At 40.4% G+C, this 16,734-nt stretch overlaps 1 protein-coding gene across 4 annotated transcripts in view; it reads left to right on the forward strand.

Moving 5' to 3' along the window:
- pappaa (pregnancy-associated plasma protein A, pappalysin 1a) overlaps window positions 1-16,734 on the forward strand; it is a 124,781-nt gene that overhangs the window by 22,823 nt on the left and 85,224 nt on the right. For all 4 annotated transcript variants that reach the window (XM_077206779.1, XM_077206780.1, XM_077206778.1 and 1 more), the window contains exons 8-10: window positions 3,640-4,138; window positions 14,967-15,095; window positions 16,126-16,217. In XM_077206779.1, coding sequence (XP_077062894.1) covers window positions 3,640-4,138; window positions 14,967-15,095; window positions 16,126-16,217 — 720 coding nt within the window. The remainder of the gene's footprint in view (window positions 1-3,639; window positions 4,139-14,966; window positions 15,096-16,125; window positions 16,218-16,734) is intronic.

The following is a 16,734-nucleotide window of genomic DNA, read 5'->3' on the forward strand; positions in this document are numbered from 1 at the left end:
CGTTTTGGCACTCTTTTTTAAATGTGCTTGCAAGAAGATATGCTCCCATCTTGCAAAGTTCTGTGGCCGGTCAAATGCAGCGTAAGCAAGGTTAGAACGTAAACCTGCGGTATCGAAGACATTTTTATTGTATGTTTACTTCTATTCTGGCCACACACATACTCACAATAATAAACGTGTTGAGATGATGTGGCCTGGAAAGCCAAAAACTCAGTGCTCAGTTGATTAAACACTGGAATTTTGTGCACTGCCCAGAAATGAGGTTAGCAAATGGCGTTTGCTGTTTCCAGTTTGGAAGTGCACAAAGGAAAAGCAGGAGAACACACTGTCTACAGTGCCCTGGCTTCTCCCCACATTTGATGAATGTTGGGGTACGTCACTCCCCGTAAAATGAGTTGCTGTTGACTCCAAATATGGCTGGAGTGCAGCACATGAGAGGTAATTGCCAGGCTGAAATCGAAAGCCTTGTGCGGGCCTCATCCTCAGGTCGCTCGGGTTTCTGGTTCTTGCCACAGAAACGAGAGAGAATGTGGAGGAGAAATGGACAGACAAGATTTAACAACATGCATCAAGTGTGTGACTGCGTTTCTCATTGTGCTTGACTCCTTTTTCTGCTGTACCTTATGATTTACTGTTCCTGCTTCACTTCAGATACTGCAAAGTACTGGGTTACTGGTCTTATTTTATTGATAATATGATGCAATGTTACCTTAAAATGTTTACTACATCAGCTCTGTACACTGTCAGAAAACATTCAAAGATCAAACCTTCACTTGATGATAGGGATTTCAATAATTTTTGACCTATCTCGAAACTTCCTTTTATTACCAAAGCATTGGAGAAAACTCCAGTCTTTTCTTAGCTCAAATCTAATTTTTGAAACTTTCCAGTCTGGCTTTAAGCCTGTGCACAGCACCGAGTCAGCTTTATTACGGGTTTCTAATGATATACTGTCTGTTAGTGACTGACTCTGGTGACTCTGTGATCCTAATACTGTTAGATATATCCTGGGCTTTTGATACAGTTGATCATAAAATTCTCTTATCACGACTAGAATGTTTTGTGGGCATCCAGGGAACTGTCCTCAGTAGGTTTAAATCATATTTAACGAATAGAAGTTTCTCTGTTAGACTGGATAATTTTTCTTTCTTGCCTGCTCAACTATCCTGTGGAGTGCAGCAGGGTTCAATTCTCGCACCCATTCTTTTTTCCCCTGTATTTCAAAACGAATAATTGCGGGGTTGTTTTAACCAAACTTTGGGTCAAATATGGACAAACCCAGCCATTGGGTTAATTTTTAAATTACATTTTTAACCCAACATTTGGGGTTGTTCAATATTTGACACAAAATTGGGTTAAAACAACCCAGCGTTTTTTAGAGTGTACTTCCTCTGGGCTCCATTTTCAGAAAGCATGGTGTATCATTTCAATGCTATGCAGATGATATGCAGATGATACACAAATTTATTTACCTCTGAAACGCAACAAACATGCTGCTCTGAAATCTCTTTTTGCATGCCTAGTAGGACTGCACGATTAATCACAATTTCCATGTAATCGCTCTTAAATCGAGATGGCTTATCGCGATTTTGAAATCGCAAAAGCTGCGATTATTTTGTATGTGCAGCTTGTCATTGATATACGGCTCTGTAAACGCTGCTCCTTCTGAAAGCACTAAGTTTGAATCACTTGTAACGTGCATTTGAAAAAGCAACACACGCCAAACAGCTTTCCAAACATGAGAAGCATTTAATAACCTCAGGTCCAACAAAAGCCAACATTTAATAACATGCTTTTACTCCAAACTCGCTTCATAACGACAGTTGAGCATCCTTCTGTGAGATGATGGGCTTCTTACACAGAATAAGGCAGTTGTGTGTTTATTGGTCATGTTTAATCGAGCAAAGCATTTAAATCTCCTGTTTATTCAGCTACATCGACAGGGATTTCCTGGAATGACGGGCGTTATCTACTTCCGTGGCGTGGCATATTTGGCATGTCTGCATGAGAGCGCCCTCTTGTGTTCAGATGAAGCAGCAATTACTATTGATCAGCCGTGCTGCACTTACCAGCTGCGCATAAAATAATTGCATATTTTGCCAAATCGCGTGCGGTTTCAGTGCAATTAATTGTGCAGCCCCTAGATCAAGTGAAAATGTGGTTCTCAAAATATCTTATTTCTAAATTTATCTAAAACCGAGGTTATAGTCTTTGGCCCCCATGAAAATATAAGAGTAGTAATATTGACCTGGATTACCTTGCTCCTTTTACTTCATCCTGCATGAAGAATTTAGGTGTTTTCTGGGATCAGAACCTCAAATTTAAAAAAACAAATAAATGCGGTGATTAGCTCTTGTTTTTTCCAGCTACTTCTTCTCCCCAAGATTAAATCCTCTCTCTCTGAGAAAACCTTAGAGATTGCTATCCATGCACTCATTACATCTCGTTTGGATTATTGTAACTCTCTTTACTATGGCATGTCCAAATACTATATTGCTCGTCTCCAATTAGTAAAAAATGCCGCTGCAAAGTTCCTCAAAAGAAAACGTAAATTTGATCACGTTTCTCCAATTTTGAAATCGCTGCATTGGCTACCTGTGCATTTTAGAATTGAGTTTAAAATTCTTCTCTTTGTTTTTAAATCTTTAAATAATCTGGCTATTAATCTTAATAATCTAATTAATCTTGAGCTATTTGTCTGAGCTACTCTGTCCATACAATCCCACACGAAATCTGAGATCTGGTGATACAAGTCTTTTGTCTGTCCCCAGATCACGTTTAAAGCATAGAGGAGATAGAGCCTTTGCTACTGCCGGCCCTAGGCTGTGGAACAGCCTTCCGGTTTACATGAGATCGGCACAGTCTTTAACTGTTTTTAAATCTTCTCTTAAAACCTACTTTTTTTCTTTAGCTTTTAATTCATTGTGAGCTTCTGTCATGAATGTGTGGTTTTCCCCCTGTCTCTTTATCTTGAGTTTTTTTCAGCACTTCGGTCAGCCATGTTTGCTATTTTTAAATGTGCTATATAAAAAAAAATAACTTGAAACTTGAAAACATCTGCAACAATTGTACAATCAGTGGTACAATAACTAGTCACTGGGGTATTACCATTAAAAAGACAACTATGTACCTTGTGAACCCCTGGAAGGTCCATTTCAGTACTACTATGAACTTTTAAGGGTAAATAAGGTACAAAGTTGACCTTGTAAGGGTACTACCACCTTGACAAGATGAAGTACCCCTAAAGGTATACTTTTTTTGCATTTTATTTTCTAAGCCTGGATTAATTTTATTTTTTTTATTCAATATTTGTATGCAATAGTAAGCGATCATATCCATGAAATGTAAGCAAAAGCTTGGCTTGGGTGCCATAGAGTTATTATGCTTGTTTGAAAAACGGGTTCATATCCTTCGCTGAACAAGATAAACTATAGAAATTGGGAAGCCTCAAGTCCCCCTTCTAAAAGAACAAAATAATTGCTTATTTTTTAGCTGTATCGTAAACTGTAGCCTTTCTTGTCATTAACTGGTAAAGGAATATTGTAAAAGAGACAGTGCACCACAAGTTAAAACTCTCTCAAACTGAACATTGATTTGAAATACTCTAATAGATTTTAATGCAATTGATGCATTTCTTAGGACAACCAGATGTGGAGCAGGCATGCGAGCCCAGCGTCCGCACGTGGAGTCCGCATAACGGCATGGATCTGCGCATGGTACCCCCTCCCTGCCCTCTGCAAGGATGCATGTTACAGCTGGAGTTTGCTCATCCGGTTATCCCTGACTCGCTCACGGTGTGGGTGACCTTCTCATCCCAGGAGGAAACAGTTCTGCCTGCCATCCACAATATCATCTTATTGACTATAAGTGGCAACAACCTGTCTCTGGGTCCCAGCAATTTGTTCTGCGACACACCACTGACCATCAAGCTGGATGTGCACGAGAAGGTGTACGGAGTGCAGTTTTTCACCATGGAGCAACATTTGGAAATTGATGCTACTCTGCTCACGTCCAAACCTGACTGTCCTCTGTGTCGAGAATGCGAGCCGCTGCACTATCGGCTCCTACGGCAGCCGCCGTTCATTCACGCACCCAAGGGCATCATGCTGAGTGACTCGATGCGAAAATACATGGATAGGTGAGTCTTTTGGATTCAGTAATGCTGTAACAAATTGCTCATTTACACCTGATGAATTAATGATTGTTGACCTTACTGTGAAGGTGGTAACAGTTCTTTGAAAAGAAATTGCTGTATTGCTGGTTAATTATTTTCTGTCATTACATGATTTTAGGTCCTGGCTAGCATTTAGATACTCTTGTCCTGCCAGAAAAAAAGTCGTATTGACTTTGGAACTTGACTTCGACTTGGAACTGTTTTACCATATAACAAAAGTAACGTAATTCAAAGTTGGAGTGTGAAATGTGCCTGGTCAGTATAAGGCACAGCAAATCCCTGCTCAAATATTGCGGTGTGTCTCTGTACTTTTTCAATTCTCGAAAGAAGCCAAGAGAAACAAAGGGAAGGATGCAGCTGCTGGTTGATTTCAGTCCAGCGCCTGGCTTCAGAATGCCAGTTATGCTCTGCTGTCTTGAGGTTGTTCTGGCCTTGACTGGCCACCTCTGGTTTGGGCAGTATTACCCTAACGCTTCCCCATTTAAGGCCAGATTCTGGGTCTCTGGTCAGCGTTTCTGTATTGGCCACTTCTGGATGCATGTGAACTTGGTTTAGCTTTCCACCCACTGATAAAGTAGCACAACGTTCCAGAGTGTTTCCAATAGAGGAAAATGTGCAAAAAATCGAAAATGTGCAGTTCCAAGATTTATCTACTACCAGCATTGACTATCTTTGCACAGACAATTTATCAGTAATGCTGACCCTTTTGTTTTTCAACAAAATGGAAAATGTTTTCTGCACACCTGCATCCAATTTTATTGTAGAGGAGATCAGGGATGGTTGTAACATGGGGTTAGTTGTAACACAGTGGGTTTACTGTAGAAATTCATCAATCCAAATTAATCCAAACCGAATGTAGTACCTTAAACTTTGCATTAATTTACATGTGCATCACATCTATTCTGAACAAAACATCTTGCATCAGTTGTCGCATTCAGAAACTGAGAAAGTCACCTAATTTCATCTGTCACTGCAACTAACCTCAAGCATGACAGCAGTTTTTGCTATTTTTGCAGTTTTTGATATGTTAGAAAAGCTTATTTAGCAAATATTCAATTTCTTCCACTGACCAAATCTTTCAACCTGCTGCCAAGTTTAATACCTAGTATAAACCAGGGGCGGCTGCTGGTCTTTCAAAGAGGGGAGGCTCATTTTTTTGAAAAAAAAAATACTAAGTAATAGTGGTTACTATCCTTTTACTACACCTATAACCATACAACTAAGGTTACTGTGGTAAAAGCATGGTAAGTGTTGTGGTTACAGTGCATTTACAACAACTGACACATTAAAACTACCAATAATGTGGTAAAAGCATGGTAAGTTTTATGATTACTGTCCTTTTCTACACGCCACAGTGTATAGTAAAGGACAGTAATCATAAAACTTACAATGCTTGTAGTAAAGGACAGTAATCACAAAACTTACCATGCTTTTTTGTTAAACTGAAACAAGGAATGTGGTGTATAATTGTGTGAAATGTATGATGAAAATTGGCTAGCAATTTTGCTAAGCAAATACAAAGAAATAGGTTTCAGCAGTTTGTCTTTCGACTAACAGTTACACTTTCAAAATCCGCGATGGGACTGACTGAGCTCGAATAGCTTCCGTGTGCGCATCAGCGACTGTTTATTGTACAAAATTGCTGTCAATCAAAAGGGGATGCAGTCCTCCAATCATCACGCGGAATCCCGGAGTCCAGGCCAGCCCAGTCCTCTATTCAGCCCCGAGAAGCTGAGCGTCCGTGGGCGGGATATAATTTATATCCCGCAGCATTTATCCTATGACCGTCTAGTTTCGAAGCACTGAAAAAACTGTTCTAAGCAGCCCCATTGCAGTCAGTAGACGATGGGCTTTAACAGGGAAATGCACTGTGATGCTACGGTTATGTTTGAGAAGGAAATCGAGACAGCCGACCTGCTATATGTAGCTGATTCTGAACGAACTCGTCTTTAAAGATTAACGTGTTGTAACGCATTTTTTGTCAAAAAAATGTTAACACAATAGTACATATTTGACCTTTAATTTTTTGACATTATAGGGGAAGCCAAGCTTCCCTTGCAGTCTTAAAGAAATACCCACAGGTATAACCATCTACAACTCAGCACTGTGCATGTTGCATGGTGCAGGTTTGCAGATGCATCCAATAGGCACTTTTTCCCACTTTTTCCACCTTAAAGGATTTTTTCTTCGCTACACTGTAGATGAATAAAGCGGACATGTTTTTGATCTGAGGTAGGTTTTGGCTCAAGTAAACTGTGGTCAACTCACAGCTGGGTTTGAGAGTCTGTTTTCTGAGTGACGTTGATTCTGAGATCTGAATCAATTATAATCACTTCTTCTGAGTTCCCATGCTGAATGCATTCATTACCTCACCTCTGATCCAAGAGAGATATTGATCTTTGGTAAATATTTTCTGACACCTCTACCTAATTTGGGTCACCCATGTCTCTCTCACTTGGCACTCATTAATTTGAATAGAAGGCCTTCGGTTTTGGATTTATGTAATATGGAACGTTAAGGTCTGTTCAGAAATATGAGAGTAGGGTTGACGCTCTGGAATATATAAGTAAATCATTCTTGGGTTGACCCTGCATGTGTGTGACACTGGCCTTCAGACCAACCCCCCCCGTCCCCCCCCCCACCCCCAGCCATCTGCTATTCCCCTTCCTGACCTGGCCCTCTTTGGTCTCATGGCTTCAAAGGGCACCCCTGCTTTGAGCTGACAGGACCCCCCTGCCAATGAGAAAGAGGCCAAGACAACTGGCCAACTCCTCCGCTTTAGGGGCCCTAGCCTCCTGGAACCAGGTCCCCTTTGGTCTAAGACTCTCACCTCATGACACGGTTGTGTCAAGTCCACTGGTTATGGCATTCCAGAAGCTCCACCCTCCTACCAGTTAATAATGCAATGATTACATTGGTTTAATGTTGTGCCCCATAGTCTTTAATCTCACTGGGAAATTGCTTTATCCAGCTTACAGGATAAGTACATTTAATAGCAAATTGCATGCAAGCCAACTGACATTTCTAGATTTTGGAAAGCAAGTCAACTCTAGATCCACTAGATCTTTTGGAACAAGGTGACTTTCAGAAAACAAGGTTATTACATAACTACTTGTGTAGGCAACTTTAGCGTTTCCTTGAAGATCCTCCTAACTCCTATTTGGTTTCAGACCAAAACGTTCCAATGATTTGGCCTAGATTATATGTAAACCAGTTGCAAGTTGCATAGGGAATGTGCATGTGCTATCACCGCTGTAGAGCTTTTGACGTCATAGCTGACCGCAGTAATCCCTGTTTACCAGAAGTCATGTTCCGAAGGAAGATTTGCACTGTGGAAATGTTAGAGTTTCTCTCTAAATTCACCACTATAAGTTGATCTCCTTTAAATGTGATTGACACAATTTCCCAACCAGAACAACTAGGGATAACCCAACTAATGATTTATCTTCGTTGGTGCATTCACTTTATTACTGTAGTATTATGATCCCCAACTGAATCCCTAGAAATACAACGAAAACCAAAACTTCTGTGGTTTTGGAAATATGACTACATGCGGGCACTGGTAGATTTGGATTTCTTTGAAACATAGATTGTTTAGTGAGAACTCCTGACAGCCTGGAGAGATGTGGGCATCTCACTTAAGACCATCAGTTACCGTTTTCCCAGAAAACAACTAAACCTTGTCTATTCTTTGGCAGAAAACCCTTGTGTTGCTAGCGTATGGTGTTTCTCTTGAGGAGGTCACTTGAATAGCTGCTTTCTCTTGTCTTCGAGCACGTCATAAGTCTTGATGTGTATCTGTGGAAGTCTTCCAACAAGTCTTGAGTCTCTTTTTGATCAAGAATTCCAGGTTGGCTTTTTATTAAATGAAGTACTGTCTGAATGGGAAGCTTTCCTAAGCATTCTCTTCCTCTCTCATTCTCTCTCCCGTCTATAACTTAAACACGGTTCCTATAAGTTAAACACAGAGAATGCTCTGAGGTGCAAACAGATGGTAGCATCACACATTTAATTGAGTCAGCGTTTGACCGATGAGCTGCAAGTGCAATTCTGTTGACATGTTAACTTATTTCATGCCATGCCATCAACATATATGTATGCCATAAGCATATTGGCCGGCCTGTTAATCTGTCAAGAGTTTCTGGCTCACATGACATCATACGACATATCAGCTGCACCAGTTCAAAACAGTTGAGAATACAATGATACAATGCATTAATAAGACACAGATGACGTTCTGTTGAAGGGTGGAGGCTGAGCAGACGATGATGGCATTCTCTGAGACTTCTTTCTTCAACACCTCAGCACATGTGTAACATAGAAAGTCTGGAGGCAGACGTCTTTATGCAATAGGAAGTGGAACTCTGTTTAGATTTATCAAGATACTAGGGGTGTGGATCTAAACTGGTCTCACGGTTCGATTACGATTATCATGTCATCGATTCAGTTCATTCGATATCTCGATGCATTACGATGCACTGCATCCTCAATTTTCAATTTTACTTAAAAAGTGATGTGTGCACGCGCGCATGCGTGTTCGGGAAGTCAGAGTGACAGAAACAGTGACATTCCAGTTTAAGTTTAAGTCTGTTTATGCCATTAAGAAAATGAAATTCTGTTAAATCAATTTTGTTTTAAAGAAATGTTCATTTAAAAGCAGCGCTCAATTCATCAGTGTATAATGTTACCCTAGAGATGCACGCATCAACCGTCGCCGAGTCCGCTGTTGAAGGTGATGATCATCCATTTATAATCACGCGTATGAACACAGAATAATTGTAATTTGACCATCGGGTGCGGATACTTAAATCAGAGAAAATTATTGGGGCGGGTGCATGATTTGTTTTTGGCTGAGGATTCGGAGCTCATCCGCTCACTCTAAAGCAGTCAGACTCTGCAGGCGTTAACAGCTCGGGGGGGAAACGGCTAATGTGGTTTATCAAGTTAGTGGTATTACCTCCTGCATATTCTATTTGTGCATGACATGAGCGCATACAGCGCGTGTCTTCTCCAGGTCATGCTTACCAGGTTGTTCATAAAAGCCGAAATGTGTCCAGATTGTAGTCTTTTAAAGTAGTTGGAGCATTTTTAATCACTCGCACTCGCGTCTCGCCTCCCTCTGCCATTGTATTTTACCGCAACAAAGCACATATGCGACAAATGACGTCAGAAAAGCGTCAGTACTTTATAATCGGTTATGGTCTATTACTGAACCGATACCGAATCGTCCTCATCTGCATTTCGACACCCCTACAAAATACTCAACATTTCTCATTAGCATCCCATAAAGCCTTAACTCTCTGTTGATTAACCCAAACCTGTCTTTCTTGTGGTTATCGGTTTCAATAACGTGGTGGCAGAACACTCTTACATGGCTGGGATTAACTACTAATAGATACACGAACAGACTGCTGAGAGCATGTAAGAAATGGTGCTGCTGCACAAATACACTTACAGTATATAAATCCCGTATCAGATCTGGGCAAGTGGAGCTGGGTATGTAGAGGGTTGCAGAGGAACTCTGATAGTGACCGTACAGAAAACCCTGAACCAGACTATTTAAATGCTGAGCAAGCAATCTCATTGGCTGCAGGATCAGCAGAGGCCAATCAGCTTCTGCCATGTGGTAATGATTTGATTGCCTGCAGATTGCATGTAAAGGAACGTTCAGCCTGCGCCCCCTAGAGTATAACGGCTGATATATATATACACACACACACACACAAAAACACACACACACACACACACACACACGCACGCACGCACGCACGCGCACACACACGCGCGCACACACACACACACACAAATAAATAAATGCTCTATTTGTGTATATTGATAATGTCTCATGTGACCCTTTCATGCACATTGACCTGGACTTGCAAACTCAAAAATTGCTATGTTCAAAGAAGTTTCCCCGTTTTAAATCTCTTTCAACGTACTGAATTCTCAGCTTTATGTGTGTACGTACCTTTTGCTGTGTGTTGTGTAATTAGCTTTTTGTAATTTCTCTGTGCAAAGCTTATTTGTGTTTTTATTGTTTCATTTTATTGGACTTTCACAGACGTTTTCCTCTTTTCCAAAACACAGGAAAATTGCAGCTTAAACCTCTTGCCGGTGTGATTCATGTCAAGTGCTAATTTGAATGATTTGTTTTGCCTCTTATTAAACGTTACTGCTTCCCTGCCCATTAGAACAGGCACCTTATAACTCTGCTGACGGCAGCACAAATACACTTGGCCTCACGTGAACCTGCGGCGTTCGAAATAAACGTAATATCCGTGGCACTCTGGTAATTTGGCAGTGTTGTTTTGTTAATCAGCAGAGATGTGCTTGCGTTTCTCTCTGGGAACGTGTCCAACATAAATGCAAATAATGAAGGCTTTGTGTATTTTTCTCTCGCTCATGTTGGCTCTTTTATTAATGACCTGTGTAGGTGTAGTTTTGGAGATGGAAAGCTGAGAGACTTGGGGTTCCTGTCTAGTAGTTAATGCACATGCTGTTTTGTAGCTTTGTGGGTGGGTTGTAGTTTACAGATATTAGTGGATATGAGTGTAGAGAGTGTTTTGTGTGTATGTCTTTCTTTGTCTTTCTAGTGATCGGATTTGTTTAGACTTTAAGAAATTACTTAAGGGGTGCAACAGTTTAGCGGTTTATGATTGCTTACTAAAGTCACAGATATTTGTATATTTGTTGACTGTTTAACAATGGCTCTGAGTGCACCGCCCCCCCCCCCCCCCCCACACACACACACACACTTGAAGTTCAGTCTTTTTTTTTTAAAGTAAGCTAAAGTGTGCTTATTTTTCACATGGGCCCCCAGAGACCCAAGCTTGGGCTCTTTTCACTTGGTTCCTGTGAAGGGCCTGCAGTAAATCTAGCATAGAGAAGAGGTTATTTACTTTCAATCACTTCATACAGTTTTACTGACCAAATGCAAATGTCCTCCAAGACTCATTTGAGGTGGACAGCCCTCCAATTCACTCAGAGAAGTGTTGAAGATGTGACTTCTGCTTGTTTACAGGTGTCCTCTGAGAGAGGAAACGTGTCTGGCCTGTTTTGCTGGTTATCAGCCACCACAATCGTTTGCCCTCAGAACGCCGTGACCCTTTCCTCAAAGCCCAGTGCTAACTGAGCAAGTTTTGGTTACATTGTCTCAGCACAACTTCATCCCTCATGACATCCCACATGGTTCAGTTGAGTATAGATCCACTTTCCTCCTCAGACTGACACAAGATCACATGTCTCTTATCTCTGATCTCAACCACCACCAGCTGATGGTTCAAAGTGATAGCTCATGTGCTTAGAATCAGCACTAAACCAGCACTACAAGTTTTCAGGGAATAGAAGGAGCTAGGTCGGATGGACAGAATTCCGATAGCGTAAACTCTGGTGTCTTAGCATCCTAAACCTGACTTTTTCAGCAAGCAGCTCTAATTGACCACTGTTAGGAAGTGTCTGAGCTATGCTAGAAGCTATTTGCACTTGTATTGTGCATACGGGGGACACCTTAAAGCAAGAGTGTCCAATCCTGCTACTGATGGGCCACTGTCCAGGAGAGTTTAACTCCAACCCCAATTAAACACACATGAACTAGCCAATCAAGAAACTTCTAGAACCTTCCAGGCAGATGTGTTGAGCTAAACACTGCAGGACAGTGGCCATCCAGGAGCAGGTTTAGACACCCCTGCCTTAAAGTCAGTGAACTGTTGGTCTAAGGGAAGACAAGTTTATTTCTATAGCACATTTCATACACAGTGGTAATTCAAAGTGCTTTACATAGAAGTAATTAAAATAATAAAAAGAAAAAAGAGTAATTAAAACAGTTTAGAATAAAAATAAAATGAAATACAGTGCAAACAGTCGGACGAACAGTGGCACAGTGCTCATTCAGTAAATGCACAGCTAAACAGATGTGTTTTGAGTCTGGATTTGATGTGACTACTGTAGGAGCACATCTGATCTCTTCTGGAAGCTGGTTCCAGCTGTGGCTGGCATAGTAGCTAAAAGCAGACTCACCATGCTTAGAGTGAACCCTTGGTATTTCTAGCTGATGTGATCCTAATGATCTGAGTGATCTGTTGGGTTAATATTCAGTGAGCATATCTGCAATGTATTAAGGTCCTATGCCATTGAGTGATTTATATACCAGTAATAATACTTTAAAATCAATCCTATATGTAACTGGCAGCCAGTGTAATGACCTGAGGACTGGTTTGATATGTTCATATGTTCTGGTTCTGCTCAGTGTTCTGTATGAGCTGCAACTGTCTTATGGTGTTTTTAGGAAGGCCAGTGAAGAGTCCATTACAATAATCCACCCTGCTGGTGATGAAAGCATGCACAAGTCTTGACTGGAAGCAAAGCATCTAATTCTTGCAATATTTTTTAAATGGTAGTATGCTGATTTAGTTATTGCTTTGACATGACTACTGAAACTAAGGTCTGACTCCAGAATCACACCGATATTCCTGACTTGATTTTTAGTTGTTTGACCCCTAGCGTCAAGGCTCACCTTGAGAACTTCATCTTGTTTACAAACGCAATGACTTCAGTTTTGTCTTTGTTTAACTGAAGAATGTTTTGGCACATCCAACTGTTGACTTCCCCATTGACTCCCTGTGCCAATGCATTTATGCTGTAGTCATTAGTCGATGTAGATCTGGGTATCATCTGCATAGCTGTGGTAAGCAATTTGGTTCTTTCTCATTATTTGGCTCATTGGGAGCATGTACAGGTTGAATAGGAGTGGTGCAAGAATTGAGTCTTGAGGGACTCCGCATGTCATGGATGTCCACTCAGACTTATGGTCTCCTATACTCACATAATAACCTGTCCCTCCTAAGACAGATGCAGGGTCGTAAATTCCACACAGCACAAACGAATGGCATAGTTTAAGGGATTATTTGGTTGTATGCGGTGCCAACTTAAGGCGAGACACGGCAGGCAAAAACATCATTTTTTTTCACTGGTCAATTGTGACATTTTTGGATATTTGTCTTCAATAACATGTCTTCTTTCAGACTTGTGGTGAAAAAAAGTCCGAAATACACATTTAGGTCTTTATTTTACTACACTTTGTCTGTTTGCGACTGTAGAGTTCTCATAAATTGATCAAAAGTTGTGTTATAAATCATTCCTCTGCTCCGCGATCTGCACCCTGTCATCACTCACACCGTTAGAAAGCTCGCTCTTTCCTGTAATGTACAGACCTAAATGTGTATTTCAGACTTTTTTTCACCACAAGTCTGAAAGAAGACATGTTATTGAAGACAAATATCCCAAAATCTCAAAATTGACCAGTGAACAAAAACGGTGTTTGCATCAAATTGCTTTTTCTGAAATTTTTTTTTTGCAGCTTTGATCATTACAACCAATTACATACATATCTGCTGATGAAGAAATCCACTGAAAATGCTTGAGTCACTCTTGTGAAGGACACTGTAAAATAAAGTGTTACCAAATTTTCTTCTAAAATTTCCTCCAAAAATCATTGTTTTATGTAGCTAATTCAGTCATGAAATTCGGGGCGCAGACTGATCAGTCCTTTACCTGCAATCTGCAAGCAATCACATCATTACTGGATGGCAGAAGCTGATTGGCCTCTGCTGATCCTTTCAGCCAATGAGATTGCTTGCTCAAAATTTAAATAGTCTGTTTCACTGGTTGTAAGCTTGTTCTGCAGCGCACTATCAGAATTCCTCTGAAAACCTCTCTACCTCCCCCAGTTCCACCTGCCTATATCTATTTTTTTTAGGTTATGTTTTTTATGTATGTCTATTTGTGCAGCAGCAGCATATCTTACATGCTCCCAGCAGTGTGTCTGTATCTATTAGCTGTAGCAATAATCAAAAGCAGCAGCAGAGTAGCAGATCTAGTCCGCCAAGGCCAAATACATTAAGAGTGTGTTCACACTTGGCATGTTTGTTTAGATTAAAATGAACCCAGGTGCGATTGCTCTGTTTGTGCGGTTCATTTGAATTAGTGTGAGCGCTGCCATCTGAACCCTGGTGTGAATCAAACAAGCGGACCGAGACGCTGAAACGATGGTTCTCGGTCCACTTCCAAACGAACTCTGGTGCGGTTCGAATATGAACATGGACTAAAGACATGTAAACGAACCAAAAACAGGACATGATGTCACAAGATGCGACCCTAAAAAGGACAGAATGCTCAAGCATACCTGTTTTTTCTCGTCATGGTGGCGATGTTGTCCATCACAGTTCAGTACAGGCGTCAGAACCGCGTCTGTGTGTGTGACGGAGGGATTCCTGTCACTGTTTTGACCCCTTTGCACATTTTATAAGCTCTCAACTGGTCAAAATATATAATCATATGTAAGCTACGTACATGCAAAATACACAAATTATGCAACCAATCAGGTTGTGAACATATCCATTTACCTTTAGGTTCAGTATATTTAAATTCGGTGTTAAAAATGGATATATGAACGCTAAGCGGACAATGACTGACAGTGTAGGCTGAAATAACTACATTAATAATGACATGTTGTATGCCACCTATGAGCAGCATTAAGCAGTCTGTGTGAATAAACATAAATGCCATGTCAGATGCAGCTTCTGTTCCACCTTTGCAGTGTAAATATTGCTTTTGATGATTCAATTTTATTGGTTGCAGGCAGCCTATAGTATTTTGATTTATTTGTTTAATTATTTGACATTAAAATAAGTATTTGACATTAACAGAAGAATCAGTCCTAGTGGCAAATATTGCCACTCAATGCAGAAGTACATTCCTGAGAAATGTGGTGATGGTTTTTTGCATTTTTCCACAGGGATGTTGAGTATGGTGGTGTGTACACATACCAGGTCCAAACCATCTCCAGTCGGAGCGAGAGTGAGCCATCACCACCGCTCACACACCGCCTTGGAGCGCCGTACTGTGGAGACGGTCTCATCCAGAGGTGAGATTGGATGTGTTTCCACAGCCTTTAGAGCAGTGCTTCTCAAGCTTAATTAGTCTAACTTTATTCTCTTAATTAACTCTTTCACCGCCATTGACGGAAATATCCTGGTTTACACTGTTATATGGTAGGGGCCGCTATTACGCATCTTCTGAAAGAGTACTGATCTCCCTATCAGAAGACATGAGAAAAAGAATCAGAAACAAGCGATAGCATATGTAATCATGCATTTGTAAAATAGCTCAATCATCAACATTTAATAGAATATAAATCAAAACTGCCTAATGTTACTGAATGAAATGTCGACCCAGGACGAGCTACAGGACTGTAAAGGTTTAGGAGTGTTGTTGGACTCGATTTACTCCATCTGTGTTTTGATCATCATTCTGAATCCGATCTGGTTGTAGTCTTTGACAAAACACGATTTTCTCAGATTTTTGCTCAAAATGTTGCTTTTTTATGAAACTGACCCACATTCAAGTTTAAAAGAAAAAGAAAAAAAGAATGCATTAAGCTAGAATAAAATGTTTTATTGTTGTTGTTTAAAAGCAGAGGGTCTGTTTTTTTATTTTGATAAATTGCATGTTCAGATATTACAACAAATATTATTGTGAAAATTATCAAAAATGCTGGCGCTGGCGGGGAAAAAGTTAATCTTACTTAATTAAAATGCTACAAAAATCATACAAGAACCCCCTCAACTATTATTGTATTAATTAACGTACAGTTCTTGAAAAATCTTGAAAAAAATTGTGGTTAAATAGTTTACTTATATCAACTCTCCTAGAATATAGTTTTTGGATAGTGGGGGTCCTCCGAGTCCAAAAGATTGAGAACTACTGATTTACAGGATCATCACATTAACCTTGAGGCTCATCCACTGCCTCAACAAAACATTTGAAAGTTGTTGAAAACATACTGTCATATATCTACTGCACGAGGAGGTCCATGCTTTTAACAACATAGATTTATATCCACCAAGGGAAATCATCATTATTATGTTTATTATGTCTACATTGATTTATTTCAGGTCTCAGGGAGAGGAATGTGATGATATGAACACTATGAATGGAGACGGCTGCTCTGGCCATTGTAAGAAGGAGCCGTTATTCAACTGTATTGGTAAGTGTGGAGAGAAACCGTAAGTGCATCAGCGGCTCATTACAGCCATCTGTCAAACACTTTTAAACGTACTCAATGCTGTACGTCAGTTTTGGTTGACGGTTTTGCGAGATGTGTTACCGTCTCACTCCGGGAAAAAAAGCATCTTTGAGAGCAGCACTTTAGGAGTAATAGCTTTGCTGGGCTCATTTATTCACTCCCTCCAGAGCCAAAGATATATTTTTTATCACTATAGCATTATGACATCCTTGTAAAATCTGTGAGACATTTAATTCAAAACGAACACACTAACAGTTTTGTGAAGGATGCCTTGGCACCTTCTCCTGTTCTGTATTATTAATAATAGAAGGCTTTCCGGTTTCTGTTTTTATGGTTGAGCCTGAGGAAAGGTTACGTCATTGGAAGACAGCAGTAGTGAAATTTAGTTTACTTTTAGACACAAATGCAAAGCCTCTCATAAGTGTAGAATAGACACTAATACTGCTCTTGATATGGAGCACATCAATGACACCTATTC

The sequence above is a fragment of the Siphateles boraxobius genome, unplaced genomic scaffold (assembly GCF_051911475.1).
Source record: "Siphateles boraxobius isolate OS27281-9 unplaced genomic scaffold, OSU_SipBor_1 56, whole genome shotgun sequence".
NCBI lineage: Eukaryota > Metazoa > Chordata > Actinopteri > Cypriniformes > Leuciscidae > Siphateles > Siphateles boraxobius.